General features: G+C 49.5%; 1 protein-coding gene and 1 long non-coding RNA gene across 4 annotated transcripts in view; both read left to right on the top strand.

Moving 5' to 3' along the window:
- The first annotated feature begins 299 nt into the window (after window positions 1-299).
- Window positions 300-18,685, top strand: part of ATP9A (ATPase phospholipid transporting 9A) — a 136,274-nt gene continuing 117,888 nt past the window's right edge. Inside the window, exon 1 of one of the 3 annotated variants that reach the window (XM_013985463.3) lies at window positions 300-428. In XM_013985463.3, coding sequence (XP_013840917.2) covers window positions 403-428 — 26 coding nt within the window. In that variant the 5' untranslated portion in view covers window positions 300-402. 3 annotated transcript variants of the gene reach the window in all.
- On the top strand, window positions 5,939-14,745 carry LOC146395375 (uncharacterized). Its single transcript, XR_014832622.1, has 2 exons — window positions 5,939-9,891; window positions 11,541-14,745. It is a non-coding gene; the product is annotated as an uncharacterized LOC146395375 (long non-coding RNA).

The raw sequence follows: 18,685 nt of genomic DNA, 5'->3' as shown, positions 1-18,685 counted from the left end.
AAGGAGTGAGTGTGAGAACGAGTGTGTGTATGTGTGTGATTGTGAATCTCAGACACCCAGGTGGGAGACAGTGGGTGATGGTGAAGGAAGGTGGGAGAGTCTGGAAAGTGCAGTGAGGTAGGGTGTGTGTCCCTGTGTGACTGTGATTCCTGAGGGTACACGTGTGTCTGAGGCCTGAGATCCAGGGTGGATGAAGGTGGGTAATGGAGGTGAGTGTGGCAGGGTGTGTGCGTGCAGGTGTGCATGTTTGCTTGTGAATGTGAGATGCTGGTGGAGAGTGGGCTAGAATGAGTGTGTGTGTGTGTGTGTGTGTGTGTGTGTGTACGGCTCGCGTGTGAATGTGCACGAGTGAGCCTGTGAGAGGATGGATGCAATGTGCCGGCTAAGTGTGACAGCCTGTGCATGTGTGCACGGCTGCTTGTGTGCAGGTGAAAGTCAGACGCTGGCCGGGGGCGGGGGCCGGGCGCGCGCGCGCACGGCGGGACGTGGGCGGGGGGCGCGTGGCCGGGTGGGCGCGCGTGGGGGGCGCGCGGCGCGGGCCGGGGGCGGGGACACTGCGGCGGCGGCGGCGGCAGCGCGGACACAGCCGGCCGCCCCCCGTGGCAGGCGCGGCGCGGCGCGGAGCTCGGGCCCATGGTGCGCCCGTGTCCGTCGGTCGGGCCGCGCGGGCGGCTCCGCGCGTGGCCCGGCGCTCGCGAGCTCGCCCCCTCGCTGCGGGCCAGGCCCGCCCGCTGCCGCCGCCTCCTCCCCCGGGGCGGCGCGGCGCCGGCGGGCGGCGGCGCGGAGGCCGGACCGGGCGGCGGCCCAGGCGGCGCAGGGGGCGCGGCGGCCAAGGCAGGCGGCGCGGGCGACATGACGGACAACATCCCGCTGCAGCCGGTGCGCCAGAAGAAGCGGATGGACAGCAGGCCCCGCGCCGGGTGAGCGGGGCCGGGGGCCGGCCGCCCTCCTTTGTCCGCGCGCGGCGGGAGCCTGGCGCTCGGGCCGGCTGGGCCGGGCCTGACAGGTTGGCAGGCTCCATGAGCCGGCGGCCGGGCCCGGGAGGCGGGCGGGCAGGGAGCTCCAGCCCCGGCCCGGGGCCTCGGCGCGATTGCGTCCCTTTTGGGCCCAAGCGATCGGCTGCGTTTCATCACTGCCCACCTTCCTTCAGAAACCCCGAGAAGCCCGGCCCGCCCAGCGCTGTTTACACGCCAGTGGAATTGGGATCGGCCTTGGCCTTTTACGCATTTTTTTCTTTCGTGATTACTCCGTGGCCTTGTGATGTCGACTGGGTCAATAGCAGACCTTGGTCTGCGCGTGGAACAGCCCTCGGGAGCCCGGATATGCTCAGGTTATTGGTGGTGGTAGGGGAGCCACGGCCTTCTCCGCGGACCTGCCGCGGGGTCCCCATCAGCGCGTCCGGGTCCCAGCCCCCAGATAGCCACTTTCGCCTTCTGGCCCTGGCGGGACCCGAACCGGTAGCCATAGGAGGGCGAAAGGGGCTCCTACTGGTCGATTTAAGATCCCCTCCCCACGGTTCCCTACAATTTGAGGGTAGGGGCTCGTTGGCAGGGCTAAGGGTTGCCACCTGCTGGGCCTTCCCGCGTCGGCAGACCTTGGGCAGCCTGGGGAGGGGGTTCCTTCACTTGGAGAGAGAGGACAAGCTGGTATTTTGCGCCTGCAGTCTTCCTCTTCGGAGAATGGCAGTAACCTGTTGTTGAGGTTTTAAGGATCTGTGGTATTGCCTGCGACAGACCCCCCCGGGTGGGGGTGGGGGTATTGAGGGGAGCTGGTTAAAATGCAGATTCCCTGGCCCCGCCAGACCTGCCCATCAGGTCTTGGCGGTGGGACCCGGAAATGTGCATTTTCTCGAGGCTGCCCAGGTGAAGGCTGAGACCGGCAGCTCGGCGGGGCTGGGCCTTTCGGTCCCGCCCTTTGCTTCAGCGTCCTGTTCTCTCTGGGCACTTCCCTGTGGCGGCGTCTTTTTGCGGCGTCAGCTGCTGGATGCAGGGGGTGGGGAGGGTGGACCTCTATAGGGTGGCTTCATCAGGTGTGCATCCAATTATTGAAAGAAAAAAAAAAGAAAAAAAAAAAAAGGAATGATGCCAGCTGCCATTTTGTGGGGTCTTTGTCCAGTTTTCCTTAAATTTTCCAGTGAGGCGGCCCCATTGCTGTCATGGAGAGGAGGATACCAGCCCAGTGAGGTCAGGGACTGCTGGGAAGATGCCGTAAAATGCAGGTTGGACTTAGGATCTCTGACCAGAGACCCGGAGAGCCTCCACCCTTTCCTTCACTGTCTTCTGTCGAGGCTAAAGCATGATGACATTTAACTTGAACTTTTTGCCTAGACTAGTACCTGCATGTAATGTGTACTCTCAGTAAATGTTTTAATGAATTAATACGATGGGGGCGGGGACTCTCAGATCCTCTAGTTATTAATTTGTGCCACAAACAATGATAAAATACCTGTTGTGCGGGGGGGCTGTGCGCAGTGACTGGGTGCAAAGATAGGTTCAACAAGCCCTGCCCAACAGGTGTGGGCGTGCTGACCGTGGAATCACCTGGATCCGTGGGAACACCTACCATCCCTTCTTTGAAATAAGAATCTGGGGTGGGACCTGAATATCTTTATCTGTCTTACCTAGTTTATTTTTTCAAAGCTCCCTGGATGATTTTAATGTGCTGGCATAGTTGAGAACCTCTGATTCAGTGCATGAGGTAGAACTGCAAATAATTATTTAAAGGTGAAGATAATCTTGGTAGAATTATACACCATTAATAAGGGGGCCCAGAGGGAGTGGTACAGACAGTTGGGAAAAAAAGATTTCTGTTTGGTGCTGGAGTGGAGGGTCACTCCTCTTTTAGAATTTGCCACTTTGGAACAAATCTCTTTCCTCATCAGTGACATGGACTCAGATTTAAATCATGTGTCTGGAATTCCAGGCGTTTGCCTATATGTCCTTGTATTGAATCTGCATTTTTAGGAATAGCCTTGTCAAGGTAGGATCTTGCTGTTTGGAAGCAGAGATGGAAAGTCTCCCTAAAATTTACGGAGGAGGGCCACTTAAAGGAAAACGAGGCTGGTATGTGACAGGTCAGGCTCTCTATTGAGCACTTGAGATAAATGACAGTGTTCACCCTTGTAACAGCTGTGGGGATTTTTGGAGTCAGTTTTTTCATTTTATATCATTCCATGATGCTACATAATTTGTCGGAGGTCAAAGGAATAGTGTGAGGGGGGTGGATTTGAACCTAATCAACTCATTTTACCTAATGGCTTGAAGCTATATGGTGGTTGGGGTTTTGTGGTTAAAAAACCAAGAACCGAGGTACCACATGTCCCAAGGGGGAGAGTATAATTAATGCCGGGGTCACTTAGCATATGTTGCCAAGACATGGCATTTATTTGCTGGAGGAATCCTGTAGCCCCAAAGCTCTTTTCTCTCTTGAGAAAGTTACCACATCCCAGTGTTGAGAAAACTATTAACAGTGGTTTTGTTAGGAAATAGGGCATTTGCCTCACATTGCTGGAAACCCTTCTTCTGACATCCTGTGTGCTTTGCTTCTGGCTGAATGGCGTTCTTCTCTTGCTGAAACACTAGAGACTGGTTTGTGGCAACATGGGCATGGGATTGGGGAGCTGGGTTCAAGCTGAGGATCTGTGACTTGGGAAAATTATCTCTCTGGGTCTTTTTTTTTTTTTTTTTTTTTTTCGTTTTTTGGTCATGCTTGTGGTATGTGGAAGTTCCTGGGCCAGGGAGTGAACATGTCCCACAGCAGTACAATGTCTGTTCCTTAACCCACTGAGCCACCAGGGAACTCTTGAGTCTCAGTTTTTCCATCTGTAAAGCGGGAGCGGCAATAATTATATATACCTCCTTGGATTGTTTTGAGGCTTAATTCATGTCAAGTTTAGACCACTCAGTGCTCAGTGCCTCTTAGGTGTTTTCTGGGGCAAAGAGGAATAATTAGGTCTTTGTGTGAGGTTTGCTCTGGGTGATCTCCAGAATGCTCCTTTGAGAGGAGGGAACTTTGATGCTAGGAAATTGAGAAACAGTATAGAATCCATTGCTCTTTCCTGGTCAAATCTAGGAAATGATTAACTACATAAACTGTTCCTTCCAGGTGTGGAGAGACCCTGGTGTGACAGATGCCGTAGAAAAGCAAGGAGCCTGGACTCTGGAGGAACTGAGGCTCTGTAATGTTTCTCTTAGTAACATTTTTGCGTCTTGTAGCCACATTGGACAAGGATGCTTGGATTTTTGGTGTATTTAGATGTGGGTGACTAGGAAATTTTGGATATGAACTGGCCTAAGAAAGAGCTGTTTAGTTTCATAGTCTATCTCTACTTTTTTTTTTAATAAACATTTTTATCGAAGTATAATTTACATAACATAAAATAAAATCCTTTTTTTTTTTTTTTTTTTTTTTTTTTTGTCTTTTGTCTTTTTTGCTGTTGTTGTTATTGTTGCTATTTCTTGGGCCGCTCCCGCGGCATATGGAGGTTCCCAGGCTAGGGGTTGAATCGGAGCTGTAGCCACCGGCCTACGCCAGAGCCACAGCAACTCGGGATCCGAGCCGCGTCTGCAACCTACACCACAGCTCACGGCAACGCCGGATCGTTAACCCACTGAGCAAGGCCAGGGACCGAACCCGCAACCTCATGGTTCCTAGTCGGATTCGTTAACCACTGCGCCACGACGGGAACTCCTAAAAGCCATTGTTAAGTACAATTCATTGATATTTTAAAAGTAAATTTAAGGAGTTCCCATCGTGGTGCCATGGAAACGAATCCGACTAGGAACCATGAGGTTGCGGGTTGGATCCCTGGCCTCGCTCAGTGGGTTAAGGATCCGGTGTTGCTGTGAGCTGTGGTGTAGGTCGCAGACGCAGGTTAGATCTGGAGTTGTTGTGGCTCTGGCGTGGGCCAGCAGCTGTAGCTCCAATTGGACCCCTAGCCTGGGAACCTCTACATGCCACAGGTGCGGCCCTAAAAGGACAAAAAGACCAAAACAGAAAAAAAAAAAAAATTTATAGAGTTTGGGTAGCCATCACCACAATCCAGTTTTTGGACATTTTTTATCACCTCCAAAAGTTCCCTCATGCCTGTTTGCAGCTAATCCCTAGGCTGTCACTGCTCTGCTTTCTGTTTTCATAGGTTTGCCCTTTCTGGAAGATTCCTGTAAGTGGAATCATACAATATGTTGTCTTTGTGTCTGCCTTCTTTCACTTAGCATAATGGTTTTATGTTCCTTTTTATTGCTTAATAGAATTCCACTGTATGGATATGCCATATTTTGATTTTTCACCAAGATGGTCGTTTGGATTATTTCCGGTATTTGCCTGTTATACGTCACACTGTTAAGAACTTTCAAGTTTCTGTGTGACACGTGCTTTCACTTCTCTTGTCTAAGGTGAGTTTTGGAGACGGAGTTCGTCGGTGTTTCCTGGGTCTCCCGTAAGGGCCCTGTGGCTTCTCCCGCCTAGTCTTCCCCCCTCTGACCATTCAGTGTTGCAGTGGCTCAAGGTTTGTCCTGGACCCTCTTGCCCTTGGAACTATGGGTTGAGCTCATCTATGTCCATGGCTTCCGGGACCACCTTACTCAGGGACCAAGTCCTCCTGTCCTCCTTCTGACTCCTGCTCTCAGCCTGGCCAAAGCCAACGTCATGGTCTAGTGCCCACCGCAAACCTGGTCTTTTTCCCGCAGGGTCCCGTGCACGGAGAAGGCTGTGCCATCTCTTCAGCAGCAGAATCTCCAGGATCCTCATCTTTCTTTGCTAATCCTTTGTCAAGACTTCCTACTTTTGCCCCCTGACTGGCTCTGGAATCTGCTCACATCTCCCTTAGCATTGCCATTGCCACCTGCACATCCTCTTCTTCTTCTTCTTTTTTTTTTTTTCTTTCTGTCTTTCTAGGGCCACACCCGCGGCATATGGAGGTTCCCAGGCTAGGGGTCTCATCGGAGCTGCAGCTGTCAGCCTACACCACAGCCACAGCAACGCCGGATCTGTAACCTACGGAGCGAGGCCAGGGATCGAACCTGCGTTCTCATGGATACTAGTCGGATTCGCTTCCACTGTGCCACGACGGGAACTCCCTCGCCCAACCTCTTGTTGATCATCATTGTCACTGTCTCCCTGAGTCCACGCTGTTGATTGTTCAGTGAGGTCTCCACCTTGCTGTGGTGTAGGTTGCAGATGCGGCTTGGATCTGGCATTGCTGTGGCTTTGGTGTAGGCTGGCAGCAACAGCTCCGGTTAGACCCTGAGTCTGGGAACCTCCATACACTGTGAGTGCTGCCCTAAAAAGATAAAAGACAAAAGAAAAAAGTATGCAGTTCCTCAGTGGCACCAGCCACATTTCCGTGTCCAGTCCCCACATGTGGCCGGTGCCCGCAGTGTCGGTGGGCGTAGATACAAGCATTCATCTCCACCGTCATGGCAGGTGCTGTTGGACACTGCTGCTGTGGCCCTTGCCTCCTTCTAATCTTGCCTTGAGACACTTTGGCCCCTTCAGCTCCCTCTTGATGCAGGACCTTTGCACATGCTCTTCTCTGCCTAGAAGGTCCTTCTCTCCCCTCTTCATCCAGTCAAAGCTCTGTCTTCCATTAAGCCTCAGGGAAGGCTTCCCTGCTGTTCCCAGGGCAGGTCGCATCCCACTGCAGCAGCCTCTCAGAGCATCTGCTCCTCTTCTTTTTTGCACAGTTGCCCTTTGACGTGTGATATTCAGCTGGGAACACCATGGGGCCCTGGCTGGTGACAAGTTCATCATCATCACGTGGAACCCGGCACAGATAGATGCCCAGTAAATCCTTGTTGAGAGAAAGCAGATCTCCAGTTTGCAAAAGAAGCAGAGCGAAGCCTCTGCTCCTGGGAATGGGCAGAGAAGAGCCTTTTCTGGGTGGTCCAGGAAGAAGTCTAGATGTTGCCAACTCGAAGTCTCTAAGACATCTGTAGGGTGTTCTTAAGCTGCTGCTTACTAATTGCTTATGGATTTTCTTGGCTCAGAGATCTTCTCTGGTTGATGGGCTCAAGTCTGCATGTCCTCCCAGTGTGACCTGAGTCAGGGTAGGTGGGTGGTGTCTGAGGAATTTGCAGCCTGGGCACCAGGAGAAGGACATCTCGGGCAAGGAGAAGACATCCCAGGTGCCCTCGGTCTGCCTTTATCGCTTTTCCTCCACCAAGGGACGTCAGCTTAGGTGGTGTTGGGTTGGTGAGATGGCTTCATTTTTATTTTATTTTATTTTTTTGGTCTTTTGTCTTTTTAGGGCCGCACCCGTGGCATATGGAAGTTCCCAGGCTAGGGGTCCAATCAGAGCTGTAGCTGCCGGCTTATACCACAGCAACGCCAGATCCTTAACCCACTGAGCGAGGCCGGGGTGGAACACGCAACCTCATGGATCCTAGTCGGATTCATTTCCGCTGCACCACGGCAGGAACTCCTTAATTTTTATCTTTAAATATAAGACCCATATTCTAGCAAAGACTTGTTTTGTTGTGGATTATCGATGTGCAGATCTTATAAGCTGTACTAATACAGATGCAGGAAGTCAAACATTTAGTGGAAAAGAATCAAATAATATGAAACCTGGTTCATTCCAGAGGTCACAGTGTGTATGGTGTAGTGGGCAGAGACCTCCCAAAGATGTCCACTTTTAATCCCTGGCCCTGAGCGTATGTTACCTTACACGGCAAAAGGGATTTTGCAGGTGTGATTAAGTTCATAACCTTGAGATGGGGAGGCATTCTGGGATTATCCAGGTGGACTCAGGGTCATCACAAGCGTCCTTGAAAGAGGGAGGCAGGAGAAGGGAGCCTCAGAATTGGAGAGTGGCCAGAAGTGCCCTGCCTCGGGCTGGAAGGTGGAGAAGGGGCCATGAGTACAGCAATGCAGGCGGGGTCTGGAAAGTGGAAAAGTCAGGGAAGGGATTCTCCCCCGGAGACTCCAGGAGGAACACAGCCCTGCAGACACCTTCAGCTTAGCCCTGTGGACCCACTTTGGACTCTTGACTTCTGGAGCTGTGAGATAATTCATTCGCGGTTATTTGTCACAGCAGCAAGGGGAAGCCCATGCAGTTGGTGCATCCCCCAGACCTGGTAACAGTCTTGGTCAAACCCCGGGGGGCCCACCGGTCGGCCAGCGAGCCCCCTGCCTGGTGGGTACAGCAGAGACATCTCAAGCCTCACTCTTACACTTTGCTTGGGGTGTAGCAACAGGATGCTAGGCTCATTCTGTGACCACTGAAGAGGAGAACTAATATTTGTTTAGAATCTGCAGTCTTTTGAATTAGCTGCGCGATGGCTCTCTTGATGTTTGGTTTTGTTTTGGTTTTGGTCCTTGTTTTACGAATAAGGAAACTGAGGCTCAGAAAGGCAGAGCTTTTAACCCGGGCCAAGAACGAGTGGCAGAAACTAATGAGCATGCGGGTGCGTGTGACTGCATGGGGAGGACGGGAGGGTTTCTCTGAGCGCCCCGGCTGGGGCTGGGTGTTTGATCAGCTCCATCCCTTCATTGCAGCTTTTGTCTCTTTGTTTTTCACTCCAGTAACAATGGACTCTTTCTTTTTCCAAATGACTTCAGGGTAGAGAATTTGGGCGTGGCAGTGGTTTAAAGTCTACTGCATTTTAAAAATTGCTGTAAGAATACAGATAAGAATATTATAGACTGTAATTTGAAATGCCCAGGACAGGATGCTGGGTTTGTTGCTTTGCGGTTAAAAGTTTGGATTCTAGGCTTACAGACTTAGGTTAATCAGTTTTGCCCTATTACAGATATGACATTTTTTTAGTATGACTCCAGACCACTGTGTTTTCCCCTCTGCGCCTCGGTTTTCCCTTCTGTAAAATGGGACATAGGGTGCCCATGGGGCCAGGCAGAATACGTGCAAGAGTAGATACAAGTCCTTGGAGGACGTCGGAAATTGATCTCGGCCTGCAAGGAAGGACTCTTGCACTGGACAACGTTATCTCCTCTTCTTTCTGGAACTTTGTGGAGCGTTTGGTTGAGTAAGAACTCTGGCCAGACAATAGCCAGAGACGACTTGTCTCTGCTTGGAGCCATCTCCGATCTCAGATGACGGGGCTGCTGCAGGCCATGTGCTTCTTTGCAGACGTGCTCACACTGTGCTGGGACCAGGGTGCATCAGGGGTGTGGAGTCACTGTTCCCATGAACTTAGAATGGTGCCTGAATAGGGAGTGGTTTTTTTGTGTGTGTGTGCGTGTTTTGCTTTTTAGGGCCCCACCCATGGCATATGGAGGTTCCCAGGCTAGGGGTCCAATAGGAGCTGCAGGTGCCGGCCTACACCACAGCCATAACCACGCCAGATCTAAACCGAGTCTGCGACGTACATCACAGCTCACGGCAATGCTGGATCCTTAACCCACTGAGCGAGGCCAGGGATTGAACCACACCTCATGGTTCCTAGTCGGATTCGTTTCTGCTGCGCCACAACAGGAACTCCGGGAGTTCTTTATACAGACATGTTCATTCTGTTGAATGGTCTGAACTTTGTATCAAAGCTGTCACTTCTAATTTGTGGTGTTAAAATGCCTTTCTGTTTTGACACGATGGAGACCGTACTGGGAATACAGTACATCAGATTCTTGTTATTTGCAGTAGTTCTGTCCTGTAAAGTCCCTCAGCACTGAATTAGTGAACAGTGAATCGCTGCTTCTACGGGAAATACAAGGTTAGGTAGGTTCCTGCCAGACTCTGGTTACAGCATTTTGGTCAAATGATCAATATAGAATCTTGGGGAGTTCCTGTCACGGCGCAGTGGAAACGAATCCGACTAGGAACCGTGAGGTTGTGGGTTCGATCCTTGGCCTCGCTCAGTGGGTTAAGGACCTGGTGTTGGCCGTGAGCTATGGTGTAGGTCACAGACGTGGCTCAGATCCTGCATTGCTGTGGCTGTGGTGTAGGCCAGAGGCTACAACTCTGATTAGACCCCTAGCCTGGCAACCTCCATATGCCAAGGGTGCAGCCCTAAAAAGCCAAAAAAAAAAAAAAGAGTCGTTTTAGGTATGTCTCTATTGAAAAACACCGTATTTGGGGAGTTCCTGTTGTGGCACAGCAGAAATGAATCCACCTGGTATCCATGAGGATGTGGGTTTCATTCCTGGCCTCACTTAGAGTGTCGGGAATCCGTCGTTGCTGTGAGCTGTGGTGTAGGTGGCAGACGTGGCTTGGATCCTGTGTGGTTCTGGCTGTGGCGAAGGCCGGCAGCTGCAGCTTGGATTCGACCCCTCGCCTGGGAACATCCGTGTGCTGCTGGTGTGGCCCTAAAAAGCAAAAAAAAAAAAAAAAAAAAAAAAAAAAGAGAGAGAGAAAGAAAGAAAAACACCTTATTTAATTAATGTTGGTTTATTATCATTGAGCTCATGACCAACAACATTATAACTCATGCCTTGACGGAAACTTATGTAACATGTATGTATCTTTCTCCCAGAGGCTCATCACAGGCTTCTTGCTCTTAGGAATGCTGATTGCGCGGGGGCCATTTGATTCTGAACTAGATAACAAAAAGCACAAAAAGGCATGGCACTCAACAGACCATGAAGAGGACACTGTGTACAGTATGAGAGCAGACACAAGAAGGCAGAGCCTTGCCCTGTTCAGCCTCAGTGGGGAAGGCGTGTGGGTTACTTCAGATTTTTTTTTCCACTCTGAGCATGTCTGTGAATGCCCCCAGGGTGCTGGGAGTATTGATTGTGAGGTTACAGGTTTTAGGCAGTAGGTGAACTGGCAGAAACAAAGCTCACAAAATTAGGAGGATGGGCTGTATTTAAGTGGCTGTGTTTTCAGTGTCTTCCTGTTGACACCCTGGTGTTAGGTGGCGGTGTGTGGGGGTGTGTTTGGGGGGGTTGTGGGGATTTTGCTGGTGGGTGAAATCCAGGGCCCCAGGCTTCCCCACTCCGTGCCAGAGGGCCGCTTGTGTTCACAGCTCTTTGTTCCCTTCGAGGAGAACAGCCAGAGCAACGTTGGCACCGGCCCATCGGGAAGTGCTGCGCCCCGTCTGCCAGCCCTGTGGCGCTTGTGCCATCCACTCTGTATTCCGGAATCCCTGCTGCGGGCCTCTCCGGCGCTCCCAAAAACCAGACCAGGTGCTCCCCACTCATTCTGCTCTTCGGAGCTTCCGTGAGGAAGTCCAGGGAGCTACCTGCACACCGCTCCCCAAGGAAGGAGGCTGGCCATTTGACCTTGACCTCAGCCACCCATGCAGCAGATAGGAGGGAAGAGGCAGGACGTTGATGGATCCGTCTTTGGACTTTGGGCTGTTGCTTGTCAGAACAGATGCAAACGAGAGTCATTAGTCAGGGCTGGCCGGACTTCATGGCTACCCTTGGGCACGGACATGACACGCCTGCAGCTTCAGTCCTGAGAGCCAGGGGACTTTGGCTTTTTGGAAAGAAAAAGACTAGCTGTAACATATATTTAGGTGACTTGTAGGTAAAAAGATAGAAAGGGGCTGATACTTTTTTTTTTTTTTTTTTTTTGCCTTTTAGGGCTGCCCTTGCGGCATATGGATGTTCCCAGGCTAGGGGTCAAATCGGAGCTGTAGCCACCGGCCAACGCCAGAGCCACAGCCACCCCACATCCAAGCCGTGTCTGCGACCTACACTGCAGCTCATGGTATCTACATCACAGCTCACGGTAACACCGGCTCCTTAACCCACTGAGCGAGGTCAGGCATCAAACCTGTGTCCCCAGGGATGCTAGTCAGATTCATTTCTGCTGAGCCATGACAGGAACTCCAAAAGATGCTGACACTTTTTAAAGCTAGTGTCTGTTTTGTTATGTGACTTAGGCATTCAGAGCTTGGCCTGTGGGAAGCATCACCTAAGATCCCTTCAGGCAGCTCATGGCCAAACGTTGAAAGTTGGCGATTATGTTTGTGGTTCCTTCTCTTTGTGCCAAGTGATACTTGTTTGCTCTTTGTGGTAGTGGCAGGAATTTTCCCTTTAGAATAGGGTTCAGTAAAAAACAGTGGATTGAGAAGTCAGGGATGGTTTGGGAGGTTTGTAGGTGTGCCCTGGGTATGGCATGCCTGCCGTTTAGGAAGTGGTGGCTTGTGCTCAAATGGTGCTGTTGAATGGTCTAAGAATACAGTATTATTGTTACAAGGGGAAAAAAATGGGATAAGCTGATTCTGCTAATAGATTAAAAATTCTTTCTATTTTTCCAAGTTTTTCATGAAAAATATGATTTTTATTTATTTATTTTTTTTGGCTATGTCCATAGCACGTGGACCTTCCCAGGCCAGGGATCAAACCCCTGCCGCAATAGTGACCCAAGCTGCTGCAGTGACAATGCCCGATCCTCAACCTGCTGCACCACAAGAGAACTCCAAAAAACATGATTCTTAAATGACCGTTAGTTTACCATGTAGGATCTTTTTTCTTTTTCTTTTTTTTGGGCTGCACCCATGGCATATGGAAGTTCCCAGGCCAGGGGTCACATCCGGGCCAGGGGTTGAAACCGAACCACAGCTGTGACCTACACCACAACCATGGTAATGCTGGATCCTTAACCCACTGTGCTGGGCTGGGGATCAAACCTTCGCCTCTGCAGAGACAGTGCTAGATCCTTAACTGGCTGTGCCGCAGCGGGAACTCCTGATTGGAGATTTTAATGTTGCTTTTATCACTGTCTGAAGTTTGAGGGGATCATGGGAAAGAACAGCTGGAAGGAGCTGGTGCAAAGAAAGGCTTCTGGTGTGAACCGGACAGCGGGGTGGGCCGGAGGCTCTTGCCTCCTCCCAGTGGCCGCCCTCCCTGAGGACGAAGTGGCCTGTGGTGTGAACAGGCCTGGCAGGCTCTCCCACCCTCCGCCAGGCCATCTGCAGCGACACAAGGTGAAGTTGGGCTCAGCCAGGCTAGACCTCAGGGCTTCTCAACCCCGGCTCTGTGGGTATTTTAGGTTTGATGATCCTCTGCTTTGGGGTCTGTCCTGTGCCCTGGAGGATGCTTAGCAGCATCCCTGGTCTCTACCCTCTAGATGCCAGTAGCACCTTCCCCCAGTGGTGACAGGCAAAGGTGCCTCAGACCTGGCCCGGCCCCTGGGGAGGGGGCGGGGGAGTAGGAGAGGGCAGAACCGCAGCTGATAGGAGCGGAATGCCTGTGGTCCTCTTAGGGTGACTCATTCTGTCTTAAAACAAACAAACAAACAAACAAAAAAAACCCAGAAGCCAGAAGGAAAAAGCCATTGGGCAAGAAATTCCAGTGTGAACTGTGTTGGGCTTTCGCCTTCAGTAACTAAGGAAGCCATGAGCTGTTAGGACTTCAGGAAGTGAGGTGGATTGACTTGTATTCCTCCCGGTTTATGAGTTGAAGCCCAAACCCAGCCCCTTAGAAAGCGACTGTGTTTGGAGACAGGGCCTTTAAGGAGAGGGAGGCTGTTAGGGGGAGCTCTTAACTAGTCTGAGCGGTGTTCTAAGAAGAGATTAGGCTGTGAAGAGAGACTCCTGGGGCGAGGAAAGCCCGTGAGGACGCCGGAAGAAGGCGGCCGTCTGCAAGCCCGGGAGAGAGACCTCCGAGGGTGCCCAATCTGGAGACTTGCCAGCCTCCAGCCTCCAGAACTCTAAGAAGATAAACATCTTTTGTGTACGCCACCCAGCCTGTGGTATTTTCTTATGGCAGCGTGAACAGACTAATGTAGGAAGCACCTCATGGTTATTTTGGTAGGTGAGGAATCTCTTGGTGTTATTAATAAACTTTTATTTTAAACTGATGATGAATTCTTGACCGATTTTCTAGGCAGTCCAGTCTCCATAAACATGTTGCAAAGTCATGTCCCCTAGAGCCGAACTCCCCCGCATCCCCCAGCCTAAAACACATACCACGTGCTCCACGGGGCGGAGGCACTGTCCCCAGATGTTTCCTTTTGCTTCAAGAGTTTACAGTGGTCACATTTCCAGGTTGTGTTTTGGATGGTTGGTGTGTTAATTCTTGTCACTTGGATTGTGCTAGATTAATTTGATGAGAGTTGTAATATTTGCTAATCGCTATTGTGTGCTTATTAGGTGCGTATCGTTCTTCTAAGAGTTTTGTGTGAATCATTCCATTTTATCCTCCTGACAGCTCTACTTTGCAGATGACAAATTGAGGAAAGCTTTTGGCTTAGAAAACTCAAAAACGCATTTCAATTTTTTTAAAAGGCTGATTTAAAATTGAATTCATGCAGCAAATTGCATTTTGCAGCCTGTCTTGATGCCCTTTCCTATTTGAGTTTTTCTATAATGGGCATTTAGAGCAGATGGTTTTTGTTGAGGGGAAAGGAATTATGGGTTTGCGAGGCTTCAGCGATTTGGAAATAAGTATGTGTGTACTCCATTGTTCCTGGGGAGGCTGAGAGCAGAAGTGATGTGACAGAGGGAAACTGTGGAAACTTTAAGTTATCCTAATAACCATAAGTTCTTCAGAAGTGTAGTATCTGTTTTCAGAGTTAGTTCACATATTGATCCCTATTTTATTTTATTTTTTGGCCACAGCAACAGCTTGATGTGGGATCTCAGTTCTCAGACTAGGGATTGAACCCAGGCCACAGTGGTGAAAGTGCCAAATCCTAACCATTAGACCACCAGGGAACTCCCCAATTCGTATTTTCTCTTTCTTTCTTTCTGTCTGTCTTTCTTTTCTGCCCCATGGCACATGGAGTTCCCCAGCTGGGGATCAGATCTGAGCCGCAATTTTGACCTGCACTGCACCTGTGGCAACGCCAGATCCTTAACCCACTGTGCCAGACCAGAGATCAAACCTTCATCCTGGTGCTGCAGAGAGGCCGCCAATCCCAAGGCGCTGCAGCAGGAACTCTCCTGTCCTTATTTTCTTAATTCAGACTCTGCAGGGGAGACATTCATGTAATGAGGGAGGGAAAGTATAAAACATCTACTTCTAAAATCTCCCTTTTACCTCCACAAGGAAATAATTGGTTTCCGGAGACTTTGTAGCTTTTATATGTCAGTCCCCATAAAAGTCCAAATAAAGTTTAAAACTGGACAACTCCCCCATCCCCATCGTCTTCCCTCTTTTTTCTACTCTCCAGGTTAAAGATAAGTAGAGGCTCTTGTACAAGGAATGACATAGCTGAGTTCGGATAAATCAACCTGTCCCATCCATCTCTTCCAGTTTGGGCTCTCCGCTGTTGTGGACCCTCCGGAGGGTACCTTGCGTACCTGGAGTAGGTGGCTTTGTTGGGCCCTTGGGTGTATTTGTTACTGTCTCTAAGCTTGTACTGCTTGTAGCACAAGAGGGCCATCAATTGAGACGTGAATTGTTGAGGCAAGAATAGCAACTTTATCTGGAAAGCCCAGCAGACAGCGAAGCTAGTGGACTAATGTCCCAAAGAACCCCTGGCCCAGGGCAGAATTCAGGCATCTTTTATACTAAAAAGGGGCGGGGCTGTGCTTGGTTGTTGCAAACTTCTTGGTGTCAGAATCCTTTGTTCTTACAGGGATCCATGTATGTCTGATCACAGTGTTCTTGTAAACCTCCAATAGGACAAATGTAATTCTCTGTTCTGCAACTTTTTATCTCTATATGAATGGAAAAGTGTTACATCCTTAGAGGTTAGAGCCTTGAGAATGGGCTGTTCAGTGTATTTCAGGGCAAAGGCAACATTCTATCTCTTTCCAAGCAAAGGCAGTAGAACACAAAGGTTAAAGAAACTATCTGAGGGGGAGTCAGATTTGTTCTTTCCTGTTAATATTTTTGTGTTTAGCTCTGGTAGAAATCGATCATTTTCCAAAGTGTACTAATTTGTGATTTTCTGGCCGGGATAGTTCCAGATGCTCCACATCCTCACCCACACTTGGTATTTGTTATTTTTCATTTTAACCGTCCTCATGGGAGCATGGTAGCACTGCAAGAATTTTTTTTTTTTTTTTTTTTTAATAATTTGAGAGAGGCTTCCTTTTCTCAACCGGAAGTCAGGTTTTAGACATACAGATTAGCCACTTCACGGGAACCCTCAACCTAAGTCTGGCAAAAATGTCACATCCCAGTGGCCTTGCTTTTCTGACCAAGCACACTCTTAATTTTTTTGACCTTAAAGATTTTATTTTGTCTCCTTATAACTTTGCACAGTAGCTCAAAGATTACAGTCTCTCTCCTAACAGAACTCCTTGTCTCTACTCTGATTCCTCGCAGTATATTCTACAGTTGATTTATCTGTTTTGTTTTGTTTTATTTTAGATTTTTTTAATCAGGGGTGACGTTGGTTTACATATTTCATGTGTGCATTATATTTCTACTGCTGTATACCCTACAACCAAGCACCCTCTTCTTGAGTAGTTTATAAGGGAAACTGTAAAAAAGTGTAACATGCGAAAACCACAAGTACATGCGTGTTAAAGAAGAATTGGAGAACAGAGAAAACTGAGCAATGAGATACTGATGTAACCTTCCCTTCAAAGGCAACCACAGTTAACACAAACCTTTTAGCATATGCTGTTTTCTTCCTGTCTTGTTTCCGTGTGGACATAGTTTGATGAATTATAACCATGTAGCACATGTGTTTTTATTTCCTGCTTTTTTTTTTTTTTCACTTGGCATTTTAATGTAAGGCTTTTTTTTTTTTTTTGTATCATGATGTGTTTTGTAAGTGACAACTTTTGATGGCAACATTCTTATTTCTTTGCATAGACATCTTTAATTTACACAACCAGACCCTTCTATTGTCACAAGTTGATTCTTATTTTGTTTTCACTTTATAAAGAATGTACTCATTCTGAATGCTGGCCTGCCAAAGTGGAATCACTCCAGAGACACACAAAAGGAAAGTGGGAGGAGGCATAGACGCCAGACCTGAGAAGTCACCCATTCAGTTTGCATGAACCAGATCTGCAAAGTGACACAAAACAGCAGTGCTTATAACCACCTCCCCCCCAACGCAAGAATCTTAGCCTTGTGTTTTGGGCATTTCAGAGGTTTGCCCTTCATTTCCTCTGTAACTACTCATTGAGCACTTACTCTGCCCTTGGTCCAGTTTAACTTTGGGGCTGTAAGAGACGCAAGTCCCTCCCAGCATGGAGCTTGCATCTGGTGAGTGGTGATAGCAGTTCTAGTAAGAATTTTGTTCACTCTGTTGGGTTCTTAGGGCCTATGTAGTTTAATCGGACTATCCTGTGGCAGCAAAGCGTTGTCCCATAGAAACTACTGTCATGATTCCAACTTCCCAGGAAACTGAGGCTGAGAGGGGTTCAACAGCCCGGCACTTAAGCTGCTGCCTTGTCTCACCCAGTCATCCCTTCTCTGGAGAGGCCTTCCTGGACCACCTGCTCTAAGGGAGCCACCTCCCATCCAGTGATGTCATCTTGTTTTTTGGGGTTTTTTGGGGGTGGGGTGGGGGTCAGGGGTTTGTTTTCTGTTGCCACCCTTCCCACCTGCAGAATAGGCTCCATGAAAGCAGGGCCCTCATTTCTCTTGTTTGTACGTGTCAGTGTTTAGCACAAAGACTGGCACATAGTGGGTCGTAGGGGCTCAATAAATATTTGCTGAGCGACTGAGTGAGCAAGTGAGTGGAGAACAGAAGCCGCAGGCCCCACTGGGCCGGTCAGCTGCCGGCAGACAGGAGCATGAACAAGCCCAGGGGATCTCGCCTTCTTCCCACACCTCAGTGAAGGTGTGTGCTGAGTTTTGGAGCCAGAAAGAGGAAAAGCAACACCTCTCCTTTTTCACAGAAAAGGGGATGCAGACTTTGACTCTGCCCCCCGTTCACGTAGCCTGTAGCTTTAAGGACTTAGCTGTAGATGCAGCGACCTGCCCCTGGTCAGAGGCCTGGGCTGTGGATCTCACACTGATGTCATATTTGCTGCTTGGCAGGAGATGCCCCCATTTGGGGCCTCGCTGGGTCCCAGCAGCTTCCTGCTGCATCATCGAGATTTCTCATGTTTCAGGCCATGGCATTGACTGAGGCTGAGCCTTTGTCTGACAGTCTCTAGTTATCCCCTGGGCAGCACGGGGCTGTTTGATGCCAAGTGATGGAAAGGAGCCTTGGGGGACCAGGGCTTGCTAGAGAATGACCCCTGTACAGCCAAGCTGGAGAGGGCTTGCGTGGCCGTGGAGGGACCTGACCCACTCAGAGCCCTCCCCAGCACTGGGGCCCCACAAGGGACTTTGAAACACTAGCATTTTATTTTTCCAATATAAAAGTTACAATTCCTGTTAAAGGAAAGTCAGTGGTTCCTGTGGTATGCGCTGGCCTGATGTGGGGTCTCAGTTCCCAGACCAGGCATTGAACCCAGGCCACAGCAGTGAAAGCACCAAGTCATAACCACTAGACCACCAGGGAACTCCCAGTGGTTCCTCTTCTGGAAAAGTTAAAGATAACAGTAGCTAGAATCAAAGCCCTACCTTCTATTAACATTTAGGTATTAGTTCTGATTGTGGCTCAGCAGAAATGAATCTGACTAGTATCCTTGAGGACACAGGTTCGATCCCTGGCCTTGCTCAGTGGGTTAAGAATCTGACGTTGGTGTGGCTGTGGTGTAGGCCAGCGACTACAGCTCCAGTTCACCCCCACCCTGGGAATTTCCATATGCCACGGGTGCAGCCCTAAAAAGACCAAAAAAAAAAAAAAAAAAAAAAAAGAAACATTTAGATATGTTTCCTTCTGCTCCATAATTTTTTTTTCTGGTTGGCTATTAGGTGACATTATTTCTGTTGGTTTTTGCTGTTATAAATTAGAACTTAGTCTATAGAGGCTACC

Source organism: Sus scrofa, chromosome 17 (genome assembly GCF_054392235.1).
Source record: "Sus scrofa isolate SSC_HxYL_T2T_F1_AM1 chromosome 17, Sscrofa_HxYL_maternal_Yorkshire_Landrace_v2.0, whole genome shotgun sequence".
In the NCBI taxonomy this organism is placed as follows: Eukaryota; Metazoa; Chordata; class Mammalia; order Artiodactyla; family Suidae; genus Sus; species Sus scrofa.
This window is presented reverse-complemented; position numbering and strand designations above follow the sequence as displayed.